Source organism: Mesoplodon densirostris, chromosome 11, assembly GCF_025265405.1.
Source record: "Mesoplodon densirostris isolate mMesDen1 chromosome 11, mMesDen1 primary haplotype, whole genome shotgun sequence".
In the NCBI taxonomy this organism is placed as follows: Eukaryota; Metazoa; Chordata; class Mammalia; order Artiodactyla; family Ziphiidae; genus Mesoplodon; species Mesoplodon densirostris.
This window is the reverse complement of record NC_082671.1, coordinates 25,159,053-25,185,714: the sequence shown is the minus strand read 5'-3', so window position 1 is coordinate 25,185,714 and position 26,662 is coordinate 25,159,053. Positions and strand designations below refer to the sequence as shown.

The 26,662-nt window shown below is 34.3% G+C and overlaps 1 protein-coding gene across 3 annotated transcripts in view; it reads right to left on the bottom strand.

Moving 5' to 3' along the window:
- CCDC91 (coiled-coil domain containing 91) overlaps positions 1-26,662 on the bottom strand; it is a 416,560-nt gene that overhangs the window by 315,418 nt on the left and 74,480 nt on the right. For all 3 annotated transcript variants that reach the window (XM_060113428.1, XM_060113430.1, XM_060113429.1), the window contains exons 2-3: positions 7,667-7,709; positions 5,552-5,630 (exon numbers count right to left, since the gene is read on the bottom strand). In XM_060113428.1, the coding sequence (XP_059969411.1) occupies positions 5,552-5,630; positions 7,667-7,696 (109 nt within the window). In that variant the 5' untranslated portion in view covers positions 7,697-7,709. The remainder of the gene's footprint in view (positions 1-5,551; positions 5,631-7,666; positions 7,710-26,662) is intronic.

Genomic DNA, 26,662 nt, shown 5'->3' with positions numbered 1-26,662 from the left:
ATGGTAGGAAAGATAACTTGCACTGGAAGGTAAAAGTGGAGAAAAAGGAAGAAATGAGAATATCTATCTATCTATTTATGTCTACATTCTGATATATATATATACATTTGCATTTGTATGTACATAAACACGTGTATATCAGAAGATAGACATTCATTTCGAAAAGTTAGTTTCCTAAAAGGCAGAGTATTACCAGTCTTATAAAAATTTACAAAAGATAGTTAATTGTTTGAGAATGATTTTGAAAAAACAAGGGATTTCTTAGCCAAAAAAAAAATTTTTTTCTAAAAAATATAGTTCTATGAGAAGCAAATTCAAAAACTTCCTGATATCTTATGCTATGAAAAATCTTGAATGATTTTTCTTTGGGAAAAATATTTAGAAGAAGAATATTTTTAAAAGGACGTAAAAGAACTGGATACTATTATTGCTGCTTCTAGACTCCTAATATTTTGAACTAAAATTTAGTCTAACCTCTGCTGTCCTCTACTGTTATCTGCCGACACACTGTAGGACCAGGGAAAAAAATAGAAAAAAAATAGCAAAATAGCTGTTCTCTCTTTCTGAGAATCTGTGACTACTCTTACTAACCATTATCCCCAGGTTATTTGTCTGAATTGGGAATTCTGACCAGGAAAGTTAACTGAGCCCAAGAGGAAATAGCTTCTTAGCCATCTTTGAATAATTATCTAAGATTTCCAAGATTACTATAATTTTTAAAGAAAGCTTAAGTTTGCCTTCCTCTAACTTGTGATTAAAAAACTATTTAAATACCCTCAAAGAATTAAGATAAGCAAAAAGAGTTACTTGAAAGTAAATCTGCACTATTAATTATCAAGAAACAATTACTGATTAGCAAGGCACAATGCTATACTAGGTACTTTTGATTCAAAAATGTTTAAAACATGGTCTCTGTCCTCCAAGGCTTAGACTAAAGTAGACATGCAGAGATGGAAGTCATACTGATAAAATCATATTTTTAAAAATACAAATTAGTACATCAATGTTCTAGCATTATTTACAATGGCCAAAGGAAGCAACCCAAATGTCCACGGACGAATGAACAGATAAACAAAATGTGGTCTGTACATATAATATTATTCAGCCTAGGAAAGGCAGGAAATTCTGACACATGCTACAACATGGATGAACCTTGAGAATATCATGCTAAGTAAAATAAACCAATCACAAAAAAGAAAAATACTGGATGATTCTATTTATATGAGATATCCAGAGTAGTCAAATTCTTAGAGGTAGAAAGTAGAATGATAGTTGCCAGGGACTGGGGGGAGGGGGAATTGGATAGTTATTGTTTAATGGCTATAGTGTTTCAGTTTCACAAATGAAAAAGTTCTAGAGATTAGCTGCACAACAATGTGAATATAATTAAAAATACTGAATTGTACACTTAAAATTGATTAATATGGTGGGGGGGTGCGGGATAAATGGGAGATTGGGATTGACTATATATAAAATACTATACATATAATACATATATTTATATATTATATATAAAATACTCTATCATATATAAAATAGATAACTAATAAGAACCTACTGTATAGCACAGGGAACTCTATTCAATACTGTGTAATGACCTATATGGGAAAAGAATCTAAAAAAGAGTGGATATGTGTATATGTATAACTGACTCACTCTGCTGTACAGCAGAAACTAATATAACATTTTAAATAAACTATACTCCAATAAAAAAAATTATTAATAAAAAGCTAATTAATATGGTAAATTTTATGTTATATGTATTTTACCACAATTTTAAGAAAATACAAATTGGCATAAGCTAAGTGCCAAGCAAATGGTGCAGAAAAAAATGATACAGTAGCTCAGAAGGAGGAGCAATTATGAGATATGGAACCAACAGTGAAAACACTATGTTTTTTCTTAAAAGAAAAAATAAGACTCAAGTAAGCAGACAGGAGTTGAGGGAAGGTGTGACAACCAGAAGCAATGGCAAACAGGAACAGACATCATCTAGAAACAATGTAGATCACAGTTTGGCTCACAGGCTTCAAACAACAGCCATGGAGACAAGCTAGAAGGTAAGGCTATGAAATAGGGAGGAAAATGATTGAGGCAATTCTTCTCACCGAGTAGCTTTCACTGAAATGAAATAATAATCATCACACTTTTATTGAGAGTAAAGGCAAGAGGAAAAAAGGAGATTCATAATTTCATATTCATTCATCACTTACATTCTCCAACTCCTTTGACAAAGGAAGTGTAGAGACACATATCATAAGTTAGATGCCACACCTCTGATGAGGGAGGGGCCTAGAGATAATAATTTGTGTAAAGAACCAACATGACCATTTCACTTATTCTGACTGGCAATTTTTTAATTTCATTATCAGCATTGCATATAATCTGGTATTTTAAAAGTTCTCACTACATAAATGATGCTAATATTACAGAAAAATGCACGTCCCAAGGTACCTCAATTCATTAACAGTATTGAAGGCTAAAAACAGACATTCTGAGAGACAAATTATCCCAGTTGCTATTATGAAATCATCCTCCAACTAACCACCAGCCCTAAAGCAGGATAATCACTAGGCACACTAAGCCACTACACTCCGTACTTACACAATCGTTTATCCTAACCCCAAGAATGAACACTTCTATTCGCCCCAAAGCACTTTAAAAATTTAAACCAAATGTTTCTGAATAATCTTCTTGGATTTTATGCTGTGGTGAAATTTGGCTAATAGTCATCTCTTATATTTTTCATATAGATTACAGACAACTAGAGTATAGATAGAAAAACAGACAAAAGGAGAATACTAGTCTTCTTAAACTAGAAAGAATCTGCTTTACATCTCTTAAAGAGTTTCTATCTTTTCTGGATTTAGTGCGGAAGTGATTAAATTGTTACGCTAATCAGCTTGTGCACATCACTCTTATCTAAACAGTTTCAAAATACCTGAATCAGAGGCAGAATCCAGCAGCCAGAGAAAGACAAACTATATTCAACAAAGGAGGAAGATTGCTTTCGCTGAGCAAACACCTAACATGCCATTAACTTCAGCTCTTGGCCAGATTTGTTTTCCTTTACTTCTGCAAGTCACTGAGGAAATCCAAAAAGAGTTCTTTCTTCAGGTCTGATTTTTTCAGTGACAATGTGTGTGTGTGTGTGTGTGTGTGTGTGTGTGTGTGTGTGTGTGTGTGTGTGTGTGTGTGTGTGTGTGTGTGTACACTAGAGGGGTTATTCTTTAATTCTAGTTCATTAGGCTTTGAGGACTTGACCTACAAATATACAGATATATAGAGATGTGACATATAATAATAAGTTGCTCACAATATACAATTCTTTAATACATTGCCACAATAACTATAAGAAAACAAACACTCCTCCTGCTTTCATGCAAAGTAAAGAAGTCCAATCTGGCTTCAACTTCTACTCTGATGAAACCATTTCCTTCAATGACATTTAGGACTGTCTGTGGGTTTTTCTCAGTCTCAAATCTCACTGACCTCCCTACAGCCTTTGACATCAGTGACCATGCCTTCTTCGAAATGTTCTACTCCTTATGTCTGTGTTGCACTAGCCCCTACTCTCCTTATCTCTCAAGTCTCTGGTCTCTTTTTCTTCCTCCTGTTCTCTAACTATAGACATCCAAATTCCTCTACTTAAAGCTATTCTCTCTACATGTTGCTTCCCCCAGTGATCTCCTACAACTTCAACTGTCATATCAATGGAAAACCTCCCAAACCGAGAACTCCGGCCCACCTTTCTCTGAACTCTAGGTACTTTAAATAGTCATGTCTAAGACAAATTCATTAAGGCCTCATACTGCCCCAAACCAACTCCTTTAAATTCTCTATTTCTGTTCATGGTAATACCATCCTTCCAGAACCGAGGCTCGTAACCTTAAAAATCAATTTTGACTCCTCCTTCACCCTCACAGCCAGTCAGTCAGATAGTCCTGCTGATGCTTTTTTCAAAAAATAGAGTTACTAAAAATAAACTGAGATAGAACCTGAAAGTATAAATTTCACTCCTAAACATAGTTATCTGTCTCAAACTCCAAAACTTTTTATAAATTGTCATTTCATCATCTGTATGACAAGAATAATGTAGCTGCCCTACCTACAATAAACAAAACATAATAGCACACTGAAAATCCTAAACCATCATATAAATATCACTATCTCAAGTCTTCCTATTCACTCCCATTGTCACCCTAGTCATTTATTCAGTTACTTATTCACTCATTCATTCATTCATCTGTTTTTCTTTATTCTTCCTACAAAATTTACTGAGGGCCAACTGTAAGCCAGGCACTGTGTTCAGCATTTAAGACATAACAATAGGAAAAACAGACATAGTACCTTACAAAACTTACAGTCTAACATGAAAGCCAGAAAATAGGTGCACATAGATGTGAGAAGGTTCTCTGGGAAGGCTTCCCAGAAAAAGAAACATTAAAGTAAGAAACGACACATAAAACAAACACGAGTTTATATGATAAGGGAGTGGAAGAGAGTGGCAGTGGGAAGCAAGGCGAGCAATTCTTGGCAAAGGAAACAACACATACAAAACCTTCCAACAAGAATGAGCATCCTAATGGTGCCATCCTCTTTCCCACATCTACACCTTTATTCCAAGCATTTTTCTCCCTTCAGAATCTTTCCCCATTCCAATCTCTGCCTATTGAAATTATATGCATCCTTCAAAGCCCAGATCAATGATATATACGCAGCTTCAAGGACAGTACTTGACTCATACCGTGAATGAAGTAACATTTGCTAAACGAATGGATGACGAAATCACCATTCTTCCCAAATCACAAATCTGCTTCATATTACAAATATGTATGTGTCTGCCCTTGAAGTAAAGGACATGTCCCCACAGTGTCTCATGCATAATAAGTGTTGGAAAAATATTTGTAGAATGAATAACTCTAATAATCTAAGATGGGGCAGAGCTCTCGAAGAATGCTATTTTCATCTTCGACTCCTGACTTTACAATGATTTGGCAGAACAAGAAGAAAATGCAAAGTATTATTTAGACAGAATTATATTAATACTAACATTAGGTCTTCCATAAAATACCTCGCAATAATGGAATTTATTTTTGTATTTAATTTCCTGGATGGCTTACTTCTTAATACTTTTGAATGATTTTCCTGTAGAAAAACTTCTAAATTTAAATACTGTTGGGGATGACAAATCATTTTTATAATGTTTTTAGAATATTAAGAAGAAGGAGTCTTTAATTAATGAAATGGACACTCTAAAAAAATCATTTGGCACCTCACCTTACTAAAACAAAGACAAATTTGGAAATGTCAATTGTACTTTAATTTTATTTCATGTTCATGATATCTTTTTTGGAATCATGCCCCAAGCCACCATTGCAGAATTTGTTACTCAATCCATAATTTGTTATGGAAAAAACTATGTTAAATTTGGGTCATTCCATTTTTCAGATCAAAGAAGGCAAAGTGAAAAGGTAGGAAAGGGGCTTTCAAAAGAAAGGCAAAAATGTTGAATAAAAAAAAAATATTCCTAGTTACTCTACAGTAGTACCTGTAGGAAAAGCAGCCCAAGGAATGGCAGGAGATGTAGTTTGGGTTTCACCATTTCCACCATCAAAAATCTCTGCAGCCTATAAAACAAAGGCAAAATTATTTTAGAAAATCTGAAAAGTATAAATGCTATTTAAGCAATCAAGCCTCTCAATTCTGCAAATGTAATTCTCTGTAATACCCCACACATTTTCAAATTTCCTCTGAATACTCAATTGCTTTTCAGTCTTCAGTGCTACCACGCCCCACTACTAGTGACTACCCCCAGTGTTTGTGCTCTATATCCTTGAGTAAAACTCTTCCTTCCTTTCTCAAATATACCTCCTGCCAATGAAATTTAATTTCATATATCCTTAATCACATTTTCGTTTGTGAACTTTATATCTAAGTATTCTAAACTAACTACCACAGCATTTACCTATGTAAATAAGAAAAATACACCATTTTTCTTCAAAAGTCTAGAGACTAAATCTTTTTCATTATCACAAGACCAAAAAGAGATCCACCTAAAGAAATAGGATTCATCCATATCCTTGAATAATCTACCAGCTGAACTTACTAGCATTCAACATTTAGAGAATTCCTAAAGCTGACATTTAAATTAAAGTCTCCTATTAAACAGTTTTAAAACTATGAGGCAGTCAATTACTGAATGTTGAGTTTGTGAGTAAGAGTGCAGAGTTTTCTCTCTCTTAAGTGTTCAGGTCACAGCAAAATTATCATTGAAAAAAAGAGCCAGAATTTCAATTTGGATTCTGCATTGAGTTGTCAGCCAAGAAGTCAATTGGGGCAATCTGCCACAGGAGCTAAGTGACGTGGAATACAGTAGCTACTCTCCACAAACTATGACAAATAAACATGGTTTATATACCCAAGGATAGAGACCTTCCATATTTCTATAACAGGATGCAGAAAGAAAGAACCCTAACAACCATAATTAAATTGGAATGGCTGGTTAACTTTGTACCTATATAATATTAAAAGGAATAGATCCATTGAATGCATGTTGAAGTATAACTGTTACTCTAAGGTAAACTATCTACTCTTTTTTCTCTGATATAATAAGATTCAGTAACATAAATAAGATTCAGTCACCCAACAAAACCCAAAATACTAAAGCAAATACAGGAAATATACAAATATGCTAAACAAAAAAGTGTTAGATGAAATGAAGAAAACAGGTAAGTTCATATTCTAAATACCTCCATATTAACAGCTATTAAAGATCAAAAGAAGAGAAAATGATCCTAACCTAAACTCACACTATTCTTTCATGACATTCAGAGCACTGGATATATACTTAATATCTCATTTCTCCTATTAACGTCATTAATGACAGTCCCTATCTCTAACAATCTCCTTTTCACCAAGTTCCAAACTAGGTAAAGGTCTTTCTTAAAAAAAAAAAAAAAAAAAAAGCAAAAATCACAGAGCTCACTTGATGGTAGTTCCAGGACTTGAGCTCAGGCATCCTGACTCCTAATCCAGAGATTTTCCTGCAAGACTATACTGGCTCCATAAAAATAACTGGGTTACAAAATATTTCAATAAAATGAACACACACTGAAAAGGATTAAGGAAAAGACAGTGCTTCTTCAGCTAACAATTTCCTTACAAAGCATCCAACTAAAACCTAAGAGAATAATCCAACAGCGCAAACATACTAATTAGCTCTATAAGCCACTAAAAGGCCGTGTACTTAATATACTAAATCAACTCATTACAGGTGTAAGCATGAAAATATGTGACAGATCTTCAATACTCATCCCTCATCTCACAAGTATTTCCTAACAGACATGTATCCCAGCAAAATCATCTGCAGACAATTTCTCAAACCTCTTCTTTACTGCTTTCACTAGTAGTACTTAACTACCTCAATTTAAACCATTCCTATGGTCATGACCAAGTGTTCAATAACAATAAATCAGTTTTAACTTTCAGAGGGAATATATTTTAATTTATCTTGATTACATTTTTTTATTCCAGAGTTATATTCAAAATGATCAAGAAAGGATCATGAACACCAATGATAAATAATACATTTAGTATACTCTATTATAATCCCACAAAGTTAAAACAATTACATAAGCAAACTAAGGTAAATAACAGCACATACCTCAAAACCACCAAAATCGTCATCATCCATTCTTTAAGTGCACCTGAAAAACAGAAGACATTGAAACAAGCCCACACACACAGTCATTTATGTCAAACACTTCTCTCACTTAAAGGTATATATACATTTTGATTTGTTTTCTTTTGATTTATAAATTAAAACGATTTTATTTGGGTTAAAAAATGTGTTTTAACTATATGCATATGTATTTTTAACACAAAAAGACTGAGGTTTTTTGGCAAAATTAGCCATTCTGGCAAAATTAACAATTTCTGTGACTTTTTCAGCAACCATGTATTTTGCCATTTTATGTTGAGACGCCAAGAGTGGAAAAATATTCTTTTACATTTTAATTTGCTTTTCCCAAATTGGCACTAGGGCTCAATTCAATAATGCTTCCTGCTTTTTGCATCTATTCCTCAGTTGTCTGGCAACATCAGCACAAACTCCAGTTAAGAACAGGACTGTGGTGAATTTTTGGAAATCTGTCCCACACCACAAAGGTTCTTCCCTCGGTTTCATGGCCGAGGTTGATTTAGATTTTCAAAATTGATCAGCATTTTTGAGCTGTGGCCACAACTTCTGGAGCATTTTGATATGTGTATTTTTAGCTGAAACTGCTTTGCACTTTTGGAAAAATGTGGAGCAAGTTACTAGGCTGATCAAGATAAATCAAGTCATGTATTCATGGAGACCAGGAAAGAGAAAAACACAAGCGAATATCCAGAATACCTCTCTTCTTTACCCTTAAAGTATGTAAGAGAGACAAGCAGTGGGATAATACATGCTTTATTTTGTCCTAATGCACATCATAAAAATAAAAGGATAAAACCATGAGTGCCTGGGCTTTGAAAAAAAAAAAGAAAAAGAAAGAAAGAATAAAAAGGAGACGCTTTTATCTAACAAACAGTGAAAGAACTAAAAAACCTGGAAAGGTAAAATGAGTAATAGGTGATATATAGTAAAACAAAAAATAAATTCACAATAAATTGTGAAGTGATACTCTGTTCAATAACTGGTTTCCTTTTCTATCTTTCAAAAGTGAATATATTCAAATATTAATTATAGTTTTCTTGACCCAGTAATACTAAACGGACTTGATTACAGAAAAACAACCTTCTCCAACTTCTAAAAAAAGAGAAAAACAGCTAAGCAAATTAAATCATATGCTAAACTCTAATTCTAAAGGTATTTTCTAAGGCATTTTGCTTTGAGTTATAAAACAGTAGTTATCTAGAGCCATGCTTTGCCTTGTCACTAAAATTAATACTAATGCCTTCAAAAATAAAACTCAAAGATAGTCAAAGAAAAATAAACAGTAAAAAACAATCTCAAGGATTGCTTTGTTTTAATAGGCAAAGAAAATTTATTTTCACAGAAACTCAGTAGGTAATGACACTATAAGGAATATGTAGACAGAAACACATTATAAAAAGGGACTACATTAAATTAATCAGAATATAACACCAGTATTGTCACCGTTATCCACAATTTAACAATCTGTTGAAAAATTTTTAAAAGATGTACTTCTCCAAAAATCAAAGCTAAGCAACTCATCCACATACACTTAAAAAATATAAACCAGACTTTCAGAAACTTTTGATGGTGGTTAGTTTGAAATGGAATTCACATTAATTCTGTGTTGCAAGCAAATAGAAATCTGTATGTGATTACATTTTTCATGAAGAAATTATGAAAGGAGAGTGATATGGATACTGAGAATTAACCGAGTCAAACTATAAACACCAAGTTTGTGTTTTCCACATGTGTCCCACGAATCTCAGGAGACAATTAAAAGATATTTTTAGCATCTACAAACACTGTACCCAAATAACATGGTTTCAAAATAATGGAATTTTAGAGTAATGCTTCTATGTGTTTTCATAAGTCATATCCCAATAAGTTATTTGTAAGGTGCCAGAAAATTTGAAAACAAAAACAAATACCCATGCCTAACAATCATTTCAGCTTGTTTGCCTGTAGTAATGAACCAAATACCATCAGTTTCCTAAGTACTGATTTAGCTCTACAAAAGAACATATTAGTGACCACGGATGCTTTCCATACCCCAGCAACTATTACACATTAAAATGCAGATTAGTCTTCCTGTACTTTATTTTCAAAGAAATATTAATATATTTTAAAAGACAAATGTGTCCTGAGTTTCTTAAAATACAGTACTAGAGAAATAAACATTATTATTTTAAAGCAATAACCTTTCTCTCAATAATTTAGTTTCAAATTCTGAAACAGTTTCTGTTTCCTGCTGAACATTTTAAAGAGCAGGAGGAAGCAAAATTAACAACACTGATTTGTAAAAATCAATTTTACAAAATACAAAAACTAAAAATTAGTTTTTAAAAGGAAATATTACAAATGTGGGCTTCTTTATGGATTTAGCTAGTCCAATACATTGAGCACACTGTTTTGTCTACCGTGCATTTGTAAACCTTTTAGAAGACTTCTAGCATTTAACATTATCCCATTAAACTGAAAATATAATATAGCAATGCCAAATATATCTGTCATCTAAGTTATAGAATCATGAGCCTGGCCAAAAAATTGACAGATCATGCAGTTCATTCTTTTGTGTCATGGCAGGGGGTGAGATGTATACTTTGTTATGTTGAAAGATTACATAATATCTAGGTTTAACAATTCTCAGGCTTCTTTACATCTGAATTTAATATCTTCTGTTGCACTATCATATTAATTCCCTCCTTAACTATCCTCAGTATTCAATATATTGCTGATATTTCATAAGAAAAACATATACACAACACTTAATGTAACATTTTTATTAAGCAACTCTATAGAAGAGATCCCTCAAGGTCCTCAAGGAGTTACAGCCTGGTGTGGAAGGGAGGGCAGTGTGCAAGAAAAGCATGCAAATATAACATGAAATATAAAAGGGTCTTAACGAAAGAAGAAAAAAAATCCAAGGGGGGAGAAAAAGATTTTCAGAAGGTGAAATGTCTAGGTGGAGCACCATGAAATGCTTCAGGTAAAAGGAGACATTTGAGATTTATTTCAAGAGACTTAGCAGAGAATTTTAAATGGCACATTAAGAACACCCATCTTATTCAAGTCTTTTCCCAAAATCTTTTCCTAAAAGATAGCAAGCAAAGATTTGACTGTTTGCTTTCACATAAACACAGGGTCAAAGAGTAGGTAAAATGAAAAAACTGCAAAAAAAATTGAAAGCAAATACAAGGAAGATGAACCTTACACTACCAGTGGGGAAAATGAGCATCAATCACGTTTACATCACAGAAACCACAAAAGGCTCAAGAATGGTCAACACCGAAAGTTGGGTAAAGATGAGACTCAAAATAAGAGTCACAGTCAGATATATTCCAAGATCCCTTCCCAGAATCTGCACAACTGGGCAATTTACAATGCCTCATCACAGAAGAAAACTGAAGGTTTATTCCTTGGACAGGGTAAAACCAAGAATTTCTGGATTGGAAGACCAGAGACAGGTGACTAAGTCAAACTTTTATTAAATTTTGAGACACATTCCTCAGTCTTCTTTCACCACTCAGCAACCAAACTGCGACTTGCCAGGCTTCAACCTCTGAACAGCAAATGAGAAGATTCTTCTCTGGTGAATCTAATCAACCCATGAAAAAGAACCTCATCAGAAGTTCCACAAAGAAACAGCTCACTCAGGTAACACTACTTTGACAAACCCTACCCACACACACAGAATTTCCAATTTGCTCCTTATTTCAATAAGAGACAAAGTAAGTATAATGGTTAAAAGAAGGGACTATGGAGTCAGGCTATCTGGATTCAAAACCTAGCTCTGCCACTTACCTACTGTGTTACATTGTGCAAGTTATTTAACATTTTATGACTCAGTTTCCTCATCTGTCAGATAGGAATAATAACAATGGTAACCAATTCCTAACCTCATTATGAGGATTAAATACGTTAAAATAGATGAAGCACTTAGAACAATGTCTGACACACTTTAATCATTATGTAAGTGTATGCTACTTTACTATTAGTATCTCACCCTTACATATGAGCAGACTGCCAAGGACCATCAAAGATATGAAGAAAGTATCTAATATGAAAAATAGAGACCAAAAAAATGGAGTAAACAAAGACTACATAGGAGAGAAATTTAAAAAAAAAAAAACTATAACTAATACCTTCAGAGAGTTGAGAAGACAGGGCATTCATGAAATAAGAACACGAAGCTTTAATTTTTTTTGGGGGGGGGGGCTGTAAAACAAAACCAAGGTCTTGAAAATAAAAATGATTACAGAAATGAAAAACTTCAGGTTGGGTAATAGAGCTGAGAAAATCTCCTTTAAAATGAAGAGTAGAGGGGCTTCCCTGGTGGCGCAGTGGTTGAGAGTCCGCCTGCCGATGCAGGGGACACGGGTTCATGCCGTGGTCCGGGAAGATCCCACATGCCACGGAGCAGCTAGGCCCGTGAGCCATGGCCACTGAGCCTGAGTGTCCAGAGCCTGTGCTCCGCAACAAGAGAGGCCACAACAGTGAGAGGCCCGTGTATCGCAAAAAAAAAAAAAAAAAAAAGAGTATAAAAGAAATGGAAAATCAGAGTAAAAATATAAGAAAATTACAAGATCCAGTCTAGAATATGTAGTATTTAATTATTAGGAACTCTAGAAAGACACAACAGAGAAAACAAAAGATAAGAAATCATCAACAAAATAATAAAAGAAATTTTCTAAAACTAAAGTATACAATTTGCAGATTTAATGGTTCCTCATGTATCTAAGAAAATAGAAGTAAAAACCCACACTATGGGCTTCCCTGGTGGCGCAGTGGTTGAGAGTCCGCCTGCCGATTCAGGGCACACGGGCTCGTGCCCCAGTCCAGGAAGATCTCACATGCCGCAGAGCGGCTGGGCCCATGAGCCATGGCCGCTGGGCCTGCGCGTCCAGAGCCTGTGCTCCGCAACGGGAGAGGACACAACAGGGAGAGGCCCGCTTACCGCAAAACAAAAACAAAAACAAAACAAAACAAAAACCCACACTAAGTCACAGTAGAGAAAAAGAGAAGATCCTACAAGCTTCTAAAGAGATAAAATAGGTTTTATACAAAGGATAAAGAATATATGTAATGGCATTAGACTTAACAGAGCATCACTGGAAGGCAAAAAACAATGAAGCAATGCTTCTAAAATTGTGAGGGAAATTCTACAGCACAGAACTTTATAATCAGCCAAACCAACAAATAATCAAGTTGAGGGAGGCATAAGGCATATTCACACCAGCAAAGTCTAAAAAAAACAAAAACAAACAATTCCCAAACACTCTATGGGGTAAAGCAAGGGAATAAGACATGAGGAAGACATAGGATTAGGACAAAGGAAATCCAACTAAAGTGAAAGGCAAAGGGAATTCTCCCAGAAAAACTGAAGTGAGTTCCCAAGACATCTATGTAACAAGAAGAGAGAGCAACCAGTCTAAACTGGAGCAGAGCGGAAAGCTCCTGGGAGATGTATTCAAGGAAATGAAATTAATAGCCTGTCTCTGCTTTACCGTTAGAAGAGGAATATTAAACAACTGGGGGAAAATTTAGGCTTGAATTAGGGATTAGAAAAATAACCAAAAGAAAACAGTGAGAAAATAATGTGTTGGACAGGAACAGTAAACATTATATACTATATTTTTCAGCTGTGAATAGTACTGACGTGGTCATACTAATGTAAACAATGAATAACTAACTGCACTGAAATTATAATATAACCATATTGGGAAGGTAAGAGAAAGAAGATGAAGGATGTGGTATGAGGCAGCGGGGCTGGTAAAAGACAGTTAAAGCCTCATCTTCCATAATGGAAAGACAATGGGTATGAAAGTTAAAACTCGAGAAGTAGCAATAATAAACATGTTATTTTGTGATTCACTGGTAAACACTAGAAGAATCGGCTATATGTGCTGAACATCCTGCTTCTAGAAAGCAAGAAATGGAGAGGCTGGAAAAGAACAGAGGGCATTAGGAGATGGCTGTGGGTCATAACAAGCCTTTTACAACTTTAAACTGTGGTCATGCATAACTGAATTTTTTTAACGATAGCATATAAAACATCATGGCACAATGAATCAACTACCCATTATTTCCATCAAAATACTACTCTGAAAAAGAAAACTCAAGGTAAGCTTTTTTTTTTTTCAGAACAAACTATAAAAGAAGGCTTAAATGTTTTAAATTAGCATTTAATCCGTGAATAAATGAAAATGTGTCATGTTAGTCTCCTTTATAATATGTTCCCATATTATAAGTATTTATACAAAATGTAAAAGTGTATCTTAGACACCAAAGTTGCTCAAAACAAAATGCAAAAAAACACCAAATAGAGAAACAGACAATTTAGGTAACTGACTTCAGAAAATACAATCTCCAAAGATTATCCAGATTATTCAATCAGCCCGAAGTGCCTTACTAGTTAACACTGTCCATTCTGCATTTAAATCAATCTCTGTCCCATCTGGAAAACTACTGGCTAACCAACATCCTCATAATCACAATATTTTTCCATTTGAGACTATTTCATGCCATGTTTCCTAGAAGCAACAGACAGATGATTTTTTTTTCAGACAGTCCGAAGCAAATATAAATTGGTAAGAGGAAACATAACAAAGGAAATACACATAAACACAGACAGACACACACATACCCTTAGTTAAGGTTAAAAATGAACAGCCATTAAGATTGAACTAAAAGGAAGAGTCTAATCATATAAAATCAGAATTTCAAGCTTATCTGTTCAAGGAAATTATTTGTTTACCTGAATTTCCCTAGCTCTTCCAAGGTAATGTAAGAACCATTTCTTAACCTTTTTTTTACTCCCTAGGACCTTGAACTACGTAGTTCCTAGCACATATTAGGAGCTCAAAAAATATTTTTGAATCAATGCTTTTGGAATAAATGACTCAATGAAAGCAAATGAGTTACTAACAGCTCCTCCGTAACTTCCCTCTTCCTCTTATTTCTCCAAGAAAAATACATTGGAGTTTGAGCACTAAAACAGCTCTACCTTTGAGTCTATATCTTAAAAGAAATTATAGTGCCACACTCCACTCTCTTATCCAATTATTATCGTGGCTAATGATAATTTTGAAACTTCCTATATGAAGCTGAATTGCAGAATTATTACCATACTATAAATAATACTGCCAATGGCAAAATACAATCACAAGTTAAAGAAAATAACTGAGATGTATATTCACTACCTGAAAAATATTCTACTCCTAAATGATGAGATAGGAAAACACCCCAACCAGAACTAACTCTAATAACTAAACAGTTTCCTTTATGTAATTTTCATCTGTGCTATCAATTAAGTCTTTGTGTTTGCCAACCTTCATTCAGGAAATGTACATGTCCCAGCAGATGAGAAAAAAAAAGCACTTAGATTGTCCAATTGCTTAATCTACTTGCCAACCTGGTTAATTCTTCCACCTCCTCCAACTCCTTAACAGCAATCTTTCCCTCAGCTGACGGTCTTCTGATCATATCTCACTCTCAATCTTAATGCTCTACCTAAATTTTCCAGAATTAACCACCTCATTGGGGCCAGTCATATATTCCCAACCAAATAATAAATATTTTCATATGGTTATCCTGCTGTCAATTCAAAATTCTCACTCTGTGAATTACACTCCTTCTATCTGGCAAAATCTCAACCCTCAATGAATCTTAAGGGGTACATACCTCACCTCTTCTCACATTTTAAGAGGACAAAGGCCTTCTCTGGATAGAAGGAAACAAGACTAAAGAAATACTATAGTCCCTTTCTCTACCTTCTTTACTTCTCTCTAAGAAAAAAATAAGAAGAATGATGAGAGCAGGACATCCATATGTTCTCTACAGGTGAGGTTAATGTACAGAGGTCAGCATGCATGCACCGTACAAGTTCTTTGGGTTCCTCACTGGGAACTTTGTGCCCATAAACAATATAATCTTCCTCTGGTCCAGCTCCCATAAGAGAAGCTCACCAGAGAAAAACTTCATTTTCTTAACATGGAGACATGTTTTTTAGCTTACGGGTAAGTTTAATTCAGGAGAGAACTTGTAGGAGACCTCATTTCAGCCTCAGTCCATGCCACATTTACATTAAACTTTTAAGACTAGAGCCACTTTTCTGATTCCTATGACTCTTGGTTCTATGTCTCAATAGCTTCAGAATCTGGAGTGGTTACAAGGCAAGAGATAACAGCTCCCACAAAGAACCACCAACAATATCCAACTGCCTGTCTTCTGCTGAGAAGTATCAAAAGATTCACTATAAAATGCAGGTTTCCCATCTTCAACTGGGTCCACAGTGCAGCCTACCACAGCCACTTTTTTTCTAATTGAGCCTCTTTCCCTCATTCTCCGAAGCTATTTCAAAGATTTTCCGCTCTCCTCAAACTCCTCAAACAACCTGCCTATTCCTTTCAGTAATCAAAGCACATGACCAAGCCTCCTGCTAAACAGAGAAAACAAAAGGCATTTTAAGGGAAGGCCCTTAACTTTTTTCTACCACAACTATAGTTACCAGCAGCTATACCCAACTATTCCACTTCATTCTGCTCACAAGAAAAAAGGAATCCCTCCACCTACTTAGGGCTAATTCCCCATCTGTGCTCTGAGACCTGGCTCTCTCAACTATTCCCTCTCTTTATTAAATATTCAACTTTCCCCTTTTATTTGGCTCCTTCCTATTAACATTGAAACATGTTCCATGTCCTACATCTTTAAAAATGAAACAAAACAAAAACAAAAGCAAAACCATCCTCAACTACATTCTTCTCCAACCACAGCCCTCTCCTTTTCACAACTCAACATCATAGATGCTCTATTCTTACAGCCCATGCCTGCAACCAATTACCTCCTTTTCACTAAATGCAAAAAGACACTTTCAATTCCTTGTCTTATTTGAACACTAACAGCATTTGACCAGGCTTTCCTTCTCAAAACACTCTCAATCCGTGGTTTGCAAAACAACCATACTTCTTCCCTCTTTCTTCCTATTTCTCTGACTGCTTCTTCCCAATCCCCCTTACAGGTTCTTCTTCTACCTACCCTTTAAATGTTAGTGTTCTAAGTGCTCCAATCTAGCCCCTCTTTTTATCTCATTTCAAATAAACTCTCCAGATTACCTCATTCATTCCTTCAGATTCATTTACAAACAAGTTAAGGAATCTCTAGTTCAGATCCATCTCCTGAGCTTCAGATCCATAAACCCAACAGACAATCGACTAGCTTCTCTTTCATCTAACAGGTACTTCAAATTCAATACAATCAAAACTGAACTCAAGATCTCTTCCATCAACCTCAAATTAACTCTTCCTCTAGGATCCCTTCACCCAGTGATTGGTACTGCCATCTACAACACAGTTGACCAAGACAAAAACCTGGAGTCATCCTTGCGTCCTCCTTCTCTCACTCCACACATCCAATCAGTCACCAAATCCTATGTCCTAAATACTTCTAGAATGCATGAACTCAATCACCAATACTTTCATCCTAGTTAAGGCACCTTTATCTTTCATCTGGTTTATAGTATCAGCCTTCAAAATAGTTCTCTGCTTCCAGTTTGCTCCTTTCTATTCCATCCTCCACTCCACTACCCAAATGATTCTTCTAAAGACTCACCTATTTAAAATTTTCAATGGCTCTTCGTCATTTTTTGGATGCAGTCAAAATTCTTAACATGAACTAACGAATCTGTGTAACCTAGCTGTTCCTACCATCCTCATCTGTAGCATATCCATATACCGCAATCATTATTATTACTGTATTATGAGATACTCTAAATATATTATTCTATGGCTAAAATAAACTTCCTTTCTTCTTCACAAAAGACTTTCTATTCTAAATCTGTTATTTTTGGTCAATAGTATTATCATTCTTTAATCTATCCAGAATGCAGAAACTACATGTTACCTTTTACACTTTACACTACAGCCAGGTTATGTCATTCAGTCCTGTATTAGCTTCCTCGCTCCTCTTTCCTTTCTCCTCTGGTGACCATCCCTGTGATTCAAATATCTATCACTATTTCTGGAAAATTATCAGAACTTACTTTCAGTCACTTTGCTCTTCAATCCGTTCATCACACTGGGTAATCCTTTCTAAAACAATTAAGTTTTAAACTCTAAAACTATCATCATATCAATCTCAACTCCAAATCTTTTAAAACAAGAATGACAAATCCACGCCTCTATGGAACACAAACTTTGGAGCCTCACCATGTAAGCAAAGCAAACATGAAGACAAAGTTGTGAACTGCACTGGCACTAATGATTAGAAGTAAAAATGTATCCTGTAAAAAAGCCTACAATTACATCACAATATTAAGGCAATATTATGAGGGTACTCTATACAACAAGCAATAGAGAAAAGTGTTAGTTAACAACACAGTAAAATCAGTGTTGACAACTTCATAAAGTACAGAAGATCACAAATGTAATTTTCTCTAATAAAGTATTTCATATCTTTCATAATGTTATATGCTCATCTATTTTTTTTCTATTCATAGTGAAGCCTCATTTATCTGGACAGATATATCTGATAATCTCATCTAACTGGAACATGGTTGTTCTGATACAATAAGCATAACACTCTTAGGTAGATAACAGTGAAATTATAAACTCAGTGTCTCAGTGTTCAGATACTTTAACCACAGACAGCTTTACACTCTTGATTAAGAATTTGTTTACTCTTCTACTAGACATAATTAGAGGCCCCAAGTGCCTCTCTGACCTCAACTATAACTCCCCCTGACTCACTTTGTTCTAGCTACATGTATACTCCCTATCAATCATACTCCTGCCTCAAGGCGTCTGGGTTTTTTTTTAATTGTTTATTTATTATTTTTTTAATAAAATTAGGATATGAAAACCCACCACCAAGCGTAAAACTGAAGATCCTAACAAGAAATTACACATAACCCCTCCTTGGACCTCTCTGGACTCACAATCCTAAATTTATTTTTCATCATTCCTTTGCTTTCAAGTTAATGAAGTTCCATTTTATCTACACTACAAAAAAAGCAGATTATTTTTATTTTAACTATTCTTTTTTTTTTTTTTTTTGTGGTACGCGGGCCTCTCACCGCTGCGGCCTCTCCCGCTGCGGAGCACAGGCTCCAGACGCACAGGCCCAGCGGCCACGGCTCACGGGCCCAGCTGCTCTGCAGCATGTGGGATCTTCCCGGACCGGGGCACGAACCCGTGCCCCCTGCATCGGCAGGCGGACTCTCAACCACTGCACCACCAGGGAAGCCCTTAACTATTCTTAAAGAGTATCCCATGACACAAATTTAGGGAACTTAACTTTTTCACATAATATTATATTGCTAATATTATTTTAGCTGCCATTCATTCTTTTGACTACTATAATATACCTCAGTTTATTCAGTCACTTTCCTGTCAATAGACAGTTGGGTGGCTTACAACATTGTTACTGAAAACAGAACTGCTACGAACATTCTCCAACACATCTACTTTTGTACATACACAGAATTTCTGTTGGGTGTATGTCTATTAGTAAAATCACTGGGTTTTAAGGTTTGTCTATGTTTAGCTTCACAAGATAATGAAAAACTATTTTCCAAAATGGTTGCTCGTGGGCTTCCCTGGTGGCGCAGTGGTTGAGAGTCCGCCTGCCGAATCAGGGGACACGGGTTCGTGCCCCGGTCCGGGAAGAGCCCACATGCCGCAAAGCAGCTGGGCCCGTGAGCCATGGCCGCTGAGCTTGTGCGTCTGGAGCCTGTGCTCCACAACAGGAGAGGCCACAACAGTGAGAGGCCCGCGTACCACAAAAAAAAAAAAAAAAAAAAAAATGGTTGCTCGAATTCTACTTGCAGAAGCAACATATAAAAGTATTGTGAATCCACATATTTTCCAACATTTGGTTTTAAATGGTATCTCACTGTGTACTTAATTTGATTTCCCCAATCATTAACGAAGTTGAAATCTCTTTATATGATTATTAATCACATATAGTTTCTCCTTTATCAAATACCTATTTATGTCTTTCACTATTTTTCTATGTTGTTTGTGCTTTTTGAGTTGTATGATTTTTTTATATTAATCAATGTCAGTTGTGTATATTGTAAACATCTAGTTTATAATCTTTCCCTTTCTTTAAGGCAGCTTTTGATGAACAAAAATTCTTAATGTTAACTGAATCTATTATTACAATAACTAATCAGTTTATAGTCTTATCTTTTAAATTCTTTCCTATCCTTAGGTTTAAAAAGATATACACACCTGTATTTTCTACCAATAAAATTAAAATTTTATATTTAACATTTAAGTAGTTAACCCATCTGCAGTTTAATTTTTGTATGTGGTAGAACCACAGATCCAATTTTTTTCTTTTTTTTGCCAATACAGATAATTTTTCCGATTACATTCAATGAATATAACTTCTTTCCTAACTAATCTGATATGCCATCTTTATCACATACCAAAATTCCATAAATATGTGGATCTATTTCTGGCTATTGAATTATTTCAGTAGAAATGAAATCTATGATATTGAACCATCCTATCCATAAACATGTTATATAACTAAGATATACCATGGTTAATCTTTTTTTAATGCCTATTAATAAAATCTTACTAATTTCCCTAAAGAAGTCTTGCATATCTCCTGTTAGATTTATTCTTAGATACTGATATTCTATGATACATTAATGTCTTCTTTTATATTTTCTAGTTGTCTGTTGCTGTTGTTTAATACAATTAAACTCTGTATATTTACCTTATATCCATTCATCTTTGCTAAACTCGTATCTAATAATTTATCTACATATTTTGATTTTATATGTAAATGGTCATATTATCTCCAGATAACAAGTTTTATTTCTTTCCAATTCTTATTCTCTAATTTCTTTTTCTTATCTTAAAGCACTGGTTATGTCCTCCAATAAAATGCTACGTAGAAGAGGTAATGTGGTGATTATACTTTTCAAAGACAGTATCAAAAATACCTCCTAACTCACATATTCTCCTAAGAATGAAACAATGATATTCCTTCCAGTGAGCTGTAAGGTCTCTGTCTTCTCCCTTTGAACCTATGTGTATCGTTATGACTTCCACAGCCAACACAGCACAGCAGAATTAACATGTGTGACTTCCTCAGTTAGGTAATAAAAATGCAACTTCTGTCTTGTGTCCTTGTATTGTTCAACTTGTAATCTAGCCACCACGTTATGAGAAAAGCCAAGCCAGCCCACTTGAAGAGACGACACAGAGAAGTCACGTGCACATTTTCCAACTGATTTCCTGAGTTCCCAGCCAGCAACTGGAATCAAACCACCAGATATATGAAGATACTTCCAGGTGATTCCAGGCTCTAGCTATCAAGCCACTTCCAGTGTTTAAGTCATCCCACTGAGGCGTTAGAAAGGGTGGAGCAGTAACAAACCTTCCTATTCTGCAGTGTCCCAGTTCCTGACCCTCAGAATCCATAAGTATAATAAAATAGTTGTTTCATGCCCTTAAGTTTGGGATGATTTGTTATGTAGCAAGAAAAACAGCAGATTGGGTTATAACATCCATGCCTATACCATTCCTGGTTTTAAAGGGAATGTTTTTAATATTTCTCCATTTAAAAAGATGTTTGCTGATGACTGTTGGGTTTTTTTTAATAGTCCCAACAAGTTAAAGAATCTCCCTCTTTTCCTAATTTATTAAGCATCCTAACCATGAACTTACACTGATAATCAAATGTTTTTTTTCTACCTACTGACATTACCATATGATTTTTCTCTTTTAATCTATTAATGTCATCATTTACATTTATAGATCATGTAATAGTAAACCATCCTTGCATACCTGAAAAAAAGCCAACTTTGTGATGGCATTTTTCTTCTTTTACAATGTTGGTTTCAATCTGCTAATATCTTATTTGAGATTTCTACAGCTACATTCATGAGTGAAATACATCTGCAATTTTCATTTCTTGTCATGCCTTCATCTGGTTTAGATATCAGGGTTACGTACGGCTTTCAGAACTAGGTGGGGCAACATCCTCTTTTTCTATTAATTAAAAAGAGATTGCATCAGATTGGAATAACCTATTTCTTAAAATTTTCGTAGAAACTTGCTTAGCAAATCATCTGGACTTGTTGCTTTCTTTGTGGTAAGATTCAATTTCTTATAATTATAGAATGATTCAGACTTTTAATTTCTCCATTTTTTGTAAGTAATATTTTTCTAGAAATGTGTCTACTTCTAAGTTTTTAAAAAACAGTTGGCATAAAGTTGTTAACAGTATCATCATGGTTTTTTTAATTATGGTAAAATAAATACAACATAAAATTAACTCTCTTAACCATGTTTAAGTGTACAGTTCAGCAGTATTAAGTAGGTTCATATTGTTGTGAAATCATCATCATCCATCTTTTCATCTTGCAAAACTAAAACTCTGTACCTATTAAACAATAACTCTCCATTCTCATCTCCTTAGTCCTTGACAACCATCACTCTATTTTCTGTCTACATGATTTTGACTACTCTAAGTGCCTCATGTAAGCGGAATAATACAGTAATTGTCTTTTTGTGACTGGCTTATTTCACATAGCATAATGTCCTCAATGCTCTTCCACGCTGTAGCATATATCAGAATTCCCTTCCTTTTTAAGACTGAGTAATATTCCATTATAAGTAAGTACCACATTTCGCTTATCCATTCATCTGTCAGTGGACACTTGGGTTGTTTCCATGTCTTAGCTATTGTGAAGAATACTGCTATGAACATGGGTGTACGAGTATCTTTTCAAGACCCTGCTTTTAATTATTTTGAATATATACCCTGAAGTGGAATTGTCAGAGTATGCGGTAATTCTACTTTTAATTTCTGGAGGAACTGCCATACTCTTTTCCACAACAGCTGTATCATTTTGCATTCCCACCAATAGTGTACAAGGGTTCCAATTTCTCTACATCTTCATCAACACTTACTATTTTCTGGGGTTTTTTTTAATAGTAGCCAGCCTAATGGGTGTGAGGTGGTGTCTCATTACAACTGATTTTGCATTTCCTTAATGATTAATGATGTTGAGCATCTTTTCAAGAGCTTATTGCATTCTGTACATCTTCTTTGGAGAAATGTCTATTCAAAACCTTTGCCCATTTTTTAATCTACTTGTTTGATTTTATTGTTGAGTTTTAGGAGCTCTCTATATATTCTGGATGTTAATTCCTTATCAGATATATAGTTTGCAAATATTTTCTCCCATTCTGTGGAGAAACTAAATCTTTCAAACACTGCTAGTGGAAATGTAAAATGGCACTGCTACTCTGGAAAATAATTTGTCAGTTTCTTTAAAAGCTAAATATACACTTACCAAAAGATCTAGCAATTGTACTTCTGGGCATTTTTCCCAAAGAAATGAAAACTTATGTCCACACAAAAATCTGTACACAATTGTTCATAGCTTTGTTTTTAACAGTCAAAAAATGGAAACCACCAAAATGTCCTAAAATAAGAGAACGGTTAATCGAACTGTGCCACATCCATGCCACTGTAGTATTAGTCAGCATTAAAAAGAAAAGAACTACTGATACACGCAACAAGTTGGATGTATCTCAAGGGCATTATACTGAGTGAAAAAAAGCCAATCTCAAAAGGTCAAATACTGTATGATTCCATTTATATAACATTGTCGGAATGACAAAATTGTAAATATGGAGAACAAATTAGTGGTTGCTAGCGGTTGGGGATGGTGGCGAGGGAGGGAGTAGGGCTGACTATAAAAGGGTAGCACAAGGATATCTTACTGGTGACAGAATAGTTATGTGTTTTGATTTGATATTGGTTCTGTGGTAAAATGACAGAACTGTACACACACACACTGTACCAATATCAACTTCCTGGTTTTGATATTGTACTACAGTTACATGAAATATAACCATTTGGGACACTGAATGAAAAGTAAGCAGGACTTCTCTGTACTGTCTTTGCAACTTTTTATGAATCTACAAACATTTCAAAATGAAAAGTTTTTTTTTAATCCACACATCTTAAAAAAGTTCAAGTATGTATTTTACTAAAATAAAATCTAAATGTGTCTCTTTTAAAATGTGTTGTCTTATACTGTATTTTCCTTTGAATTGGCTCACCAATTTATCACATAACTGCCTTAGGTTCATAATGCATTAATTTAGTACGTTTTAGAAACACCAACACCACTGACTTGACAGAAGAGGTGTGCCCATTTTGAGGCATAAATAATATTTACCTCAGTCTTTTATAAACAGCAACAAAAATTATGAGACAAACAAAAAAGAAAGTCAAGAGACAAAGAGATCAACAAAATCAGGCCAGTAGACCAGGAGATGATCCAGATGAAAGGAATTAAAAAAAAAAAAAAAAAGCAACTGTGATTAATATAAGAATACAGTGGAAAGGTAGAAAACATGCATACCGTGGCTATCAACAGACAGATGGAAACTATTAAAAAGAGTAAAATGGAAATGCTGGTAATGAAAAACACAGTATCAGAGAGGGAAATATCTTTTATGGGCTTATCATTATAATGCACAGAACAGAAAAAAAAAGCAGTGACCTTGAAAACAGATCAACAGAAATTATCCAAATTGAAACACATACAAACATATATTGAGAAAAAAGTATCCATCCTTGAACTGCAGGACGTATTAGAGGGCCTATCATATGTGTAATTAAAATTGCAAAAGAAAAGAGAAAACAGAAATTTAAAGAGATATTGGCTGAGAGTTTTTCAAAATTAATTAAAGACAACAAACACAAACCAAGAAAATTCAGAGAACCCACAACACATAAAGTGCACAAATTCTCATAAAACCTAATGTGAGGTAAGATACATACAAACACACAAAAAAGTAAAGCATACGAGAGATTTGGAAAGATCTCTCAAAATAGGATAGGAAATTAAAAGCAAATTATCTTTCTCCTCTAATATGTAATAAACATCTCAGCTACTTATTCCTCATACATACTCTTCAAATCTGAAAAAAAAAGTTAAGGGTTTCAGTCATCAAATAACTGAATAACATACAATAGCTAAGCTATTAACAGAACTGGCTGTCTGAATCTATGCCAATACTATAACTTTAGAAGTATGAAAATATGCTAATTATTTCCAAATACTCAACATTTTCCTCCTAGTAAGAAATATGGTACATGAAACCAAAGATTTCTCATCAGTAAATCATGAAGAGACTGAAATTTTTAGCATATTGATAAAGATGCCCAGTTGAACTCCAAATTTAAACAGTCTGCAAATGCCTAAAGCATAATTAAAAATTATTTTATCACTAAGAACACTTATTATAGGGCTAGGTATTAATTTTTAATGAGTATTTCTTCTGAATTTTGCTTTGCAATATTTGAACTATACTTTTCTTGAGAATTTTATTGTCAAAACAAGATAAAAACAATTCACTATGATGCCCTACATACAGTTTTCATTTTATCCTATTCACTGCCAGTACTCAAATATATACATGTGTTTAAATTACACATGAAATTATAAATTTCTTTTTCATATATTACACCATTAATATAGTTCTAAGTCATTATTGGCTTTGTAACTGTACTCTTCATGACTGTATTATTTATGCCTGCATAATATTCCATCAACATGACAATTTAACCATATTCTTATTTTTAAACATTAAAGTTTATCTAATATATTCCCCAATATAGAGCCAACACCACAATGACTTCATTATGCATTAACTTTTTATTATTTTAGGCTTTAGTATAAACTCCCAGATACAGAATGATTAGCTCAAAGACTATATGAACACTGCTTGATGAAGTTTGTTGAATCACTTTCCAAAGGAGGTATACTAATTAACACCACTACATGCAATTTTTAAAAAGTCTTTTATAAATACGTAAATATATAATTTTAACTTTAGAGCATAAGTATGATCATACCATCATAAAACTGTTGTTTTTAATCCAATTTTTCTTTTTTCTTTATGAACGTGGTTCCCTATCTCACATGTACCTTCCTTCCTTTCACACATAACACTGCCAACTGTCTACTGACCCAGACAGTCCAAGTAAACAACCTAATATGTATCTAGCCTGTATCTCTATTCTCATATAATCATATCCAATTATGTATTCTCATACACACATCTACATACATAATGGTATTGTCACTGCATTTTCTTTAAAATATAGGATGTCACACACATTTTTCATTACTTTATTTTTTCTCACATCATAATACCCAATGGAAATCCCTCCTAGTCTACTGGTGGTATATATCTGATTCATTCTTTTTAACTGCTACTAAGATTCCATCCTTTAGGTATTTAATAAATACATATTTATTCAGCCATTCCTCTACCAATAGATATGTACTTTGTTTCTGGTTTCTTGCCACTACAAACAAATGCTTGTACAGAAACTTTTATATGTGGAGGTATTTTTCTATGGGCTAGATTCCAAATCATGAGATTGCTAGGTCAACTAGTATATATGGTATATATTTAATTTTAACAGACGTTGTCAGATCATCTTCCAAAAAGGCTCCATTAATCCATCTTTCTACCAACGAAGTATAAAAATAGCTTTTTCTCTTAGTTTCCTGTCAGCAAAAGATTATTGTTGGTCCTTTTCTCTTTTTCTTTTTTCTTTTCCATGAAGGGTAGGGGCTGAGGAGGCAGTTTGGTAGATATAAAGTTATATTACATTGTTACCTTAATTTGCATTACTCTACTAGTGAGTATGAACATTTTTTTATACGTTGTTGGCCATTTGGATTTCCTTCATATCTTCTACTAATTTTTCTGTATTGTTGTTTGCTCCCTTTTTGGCAATATCTAAGTAGTTATTTCATGTAAGAGATATCCATTTTGTCCTTCCTCTGCACTGCAAATATTTTTATCAAACCCACTGTTCATATGCTATATTTTGTCATTCAAAAGTTGTTTCATAAAGTCAAATATAGCTTTCCTTCTTTATAATTTATAGATATTTAATGGTGGTTAATGTCTCCCTCACCCCAAGAAT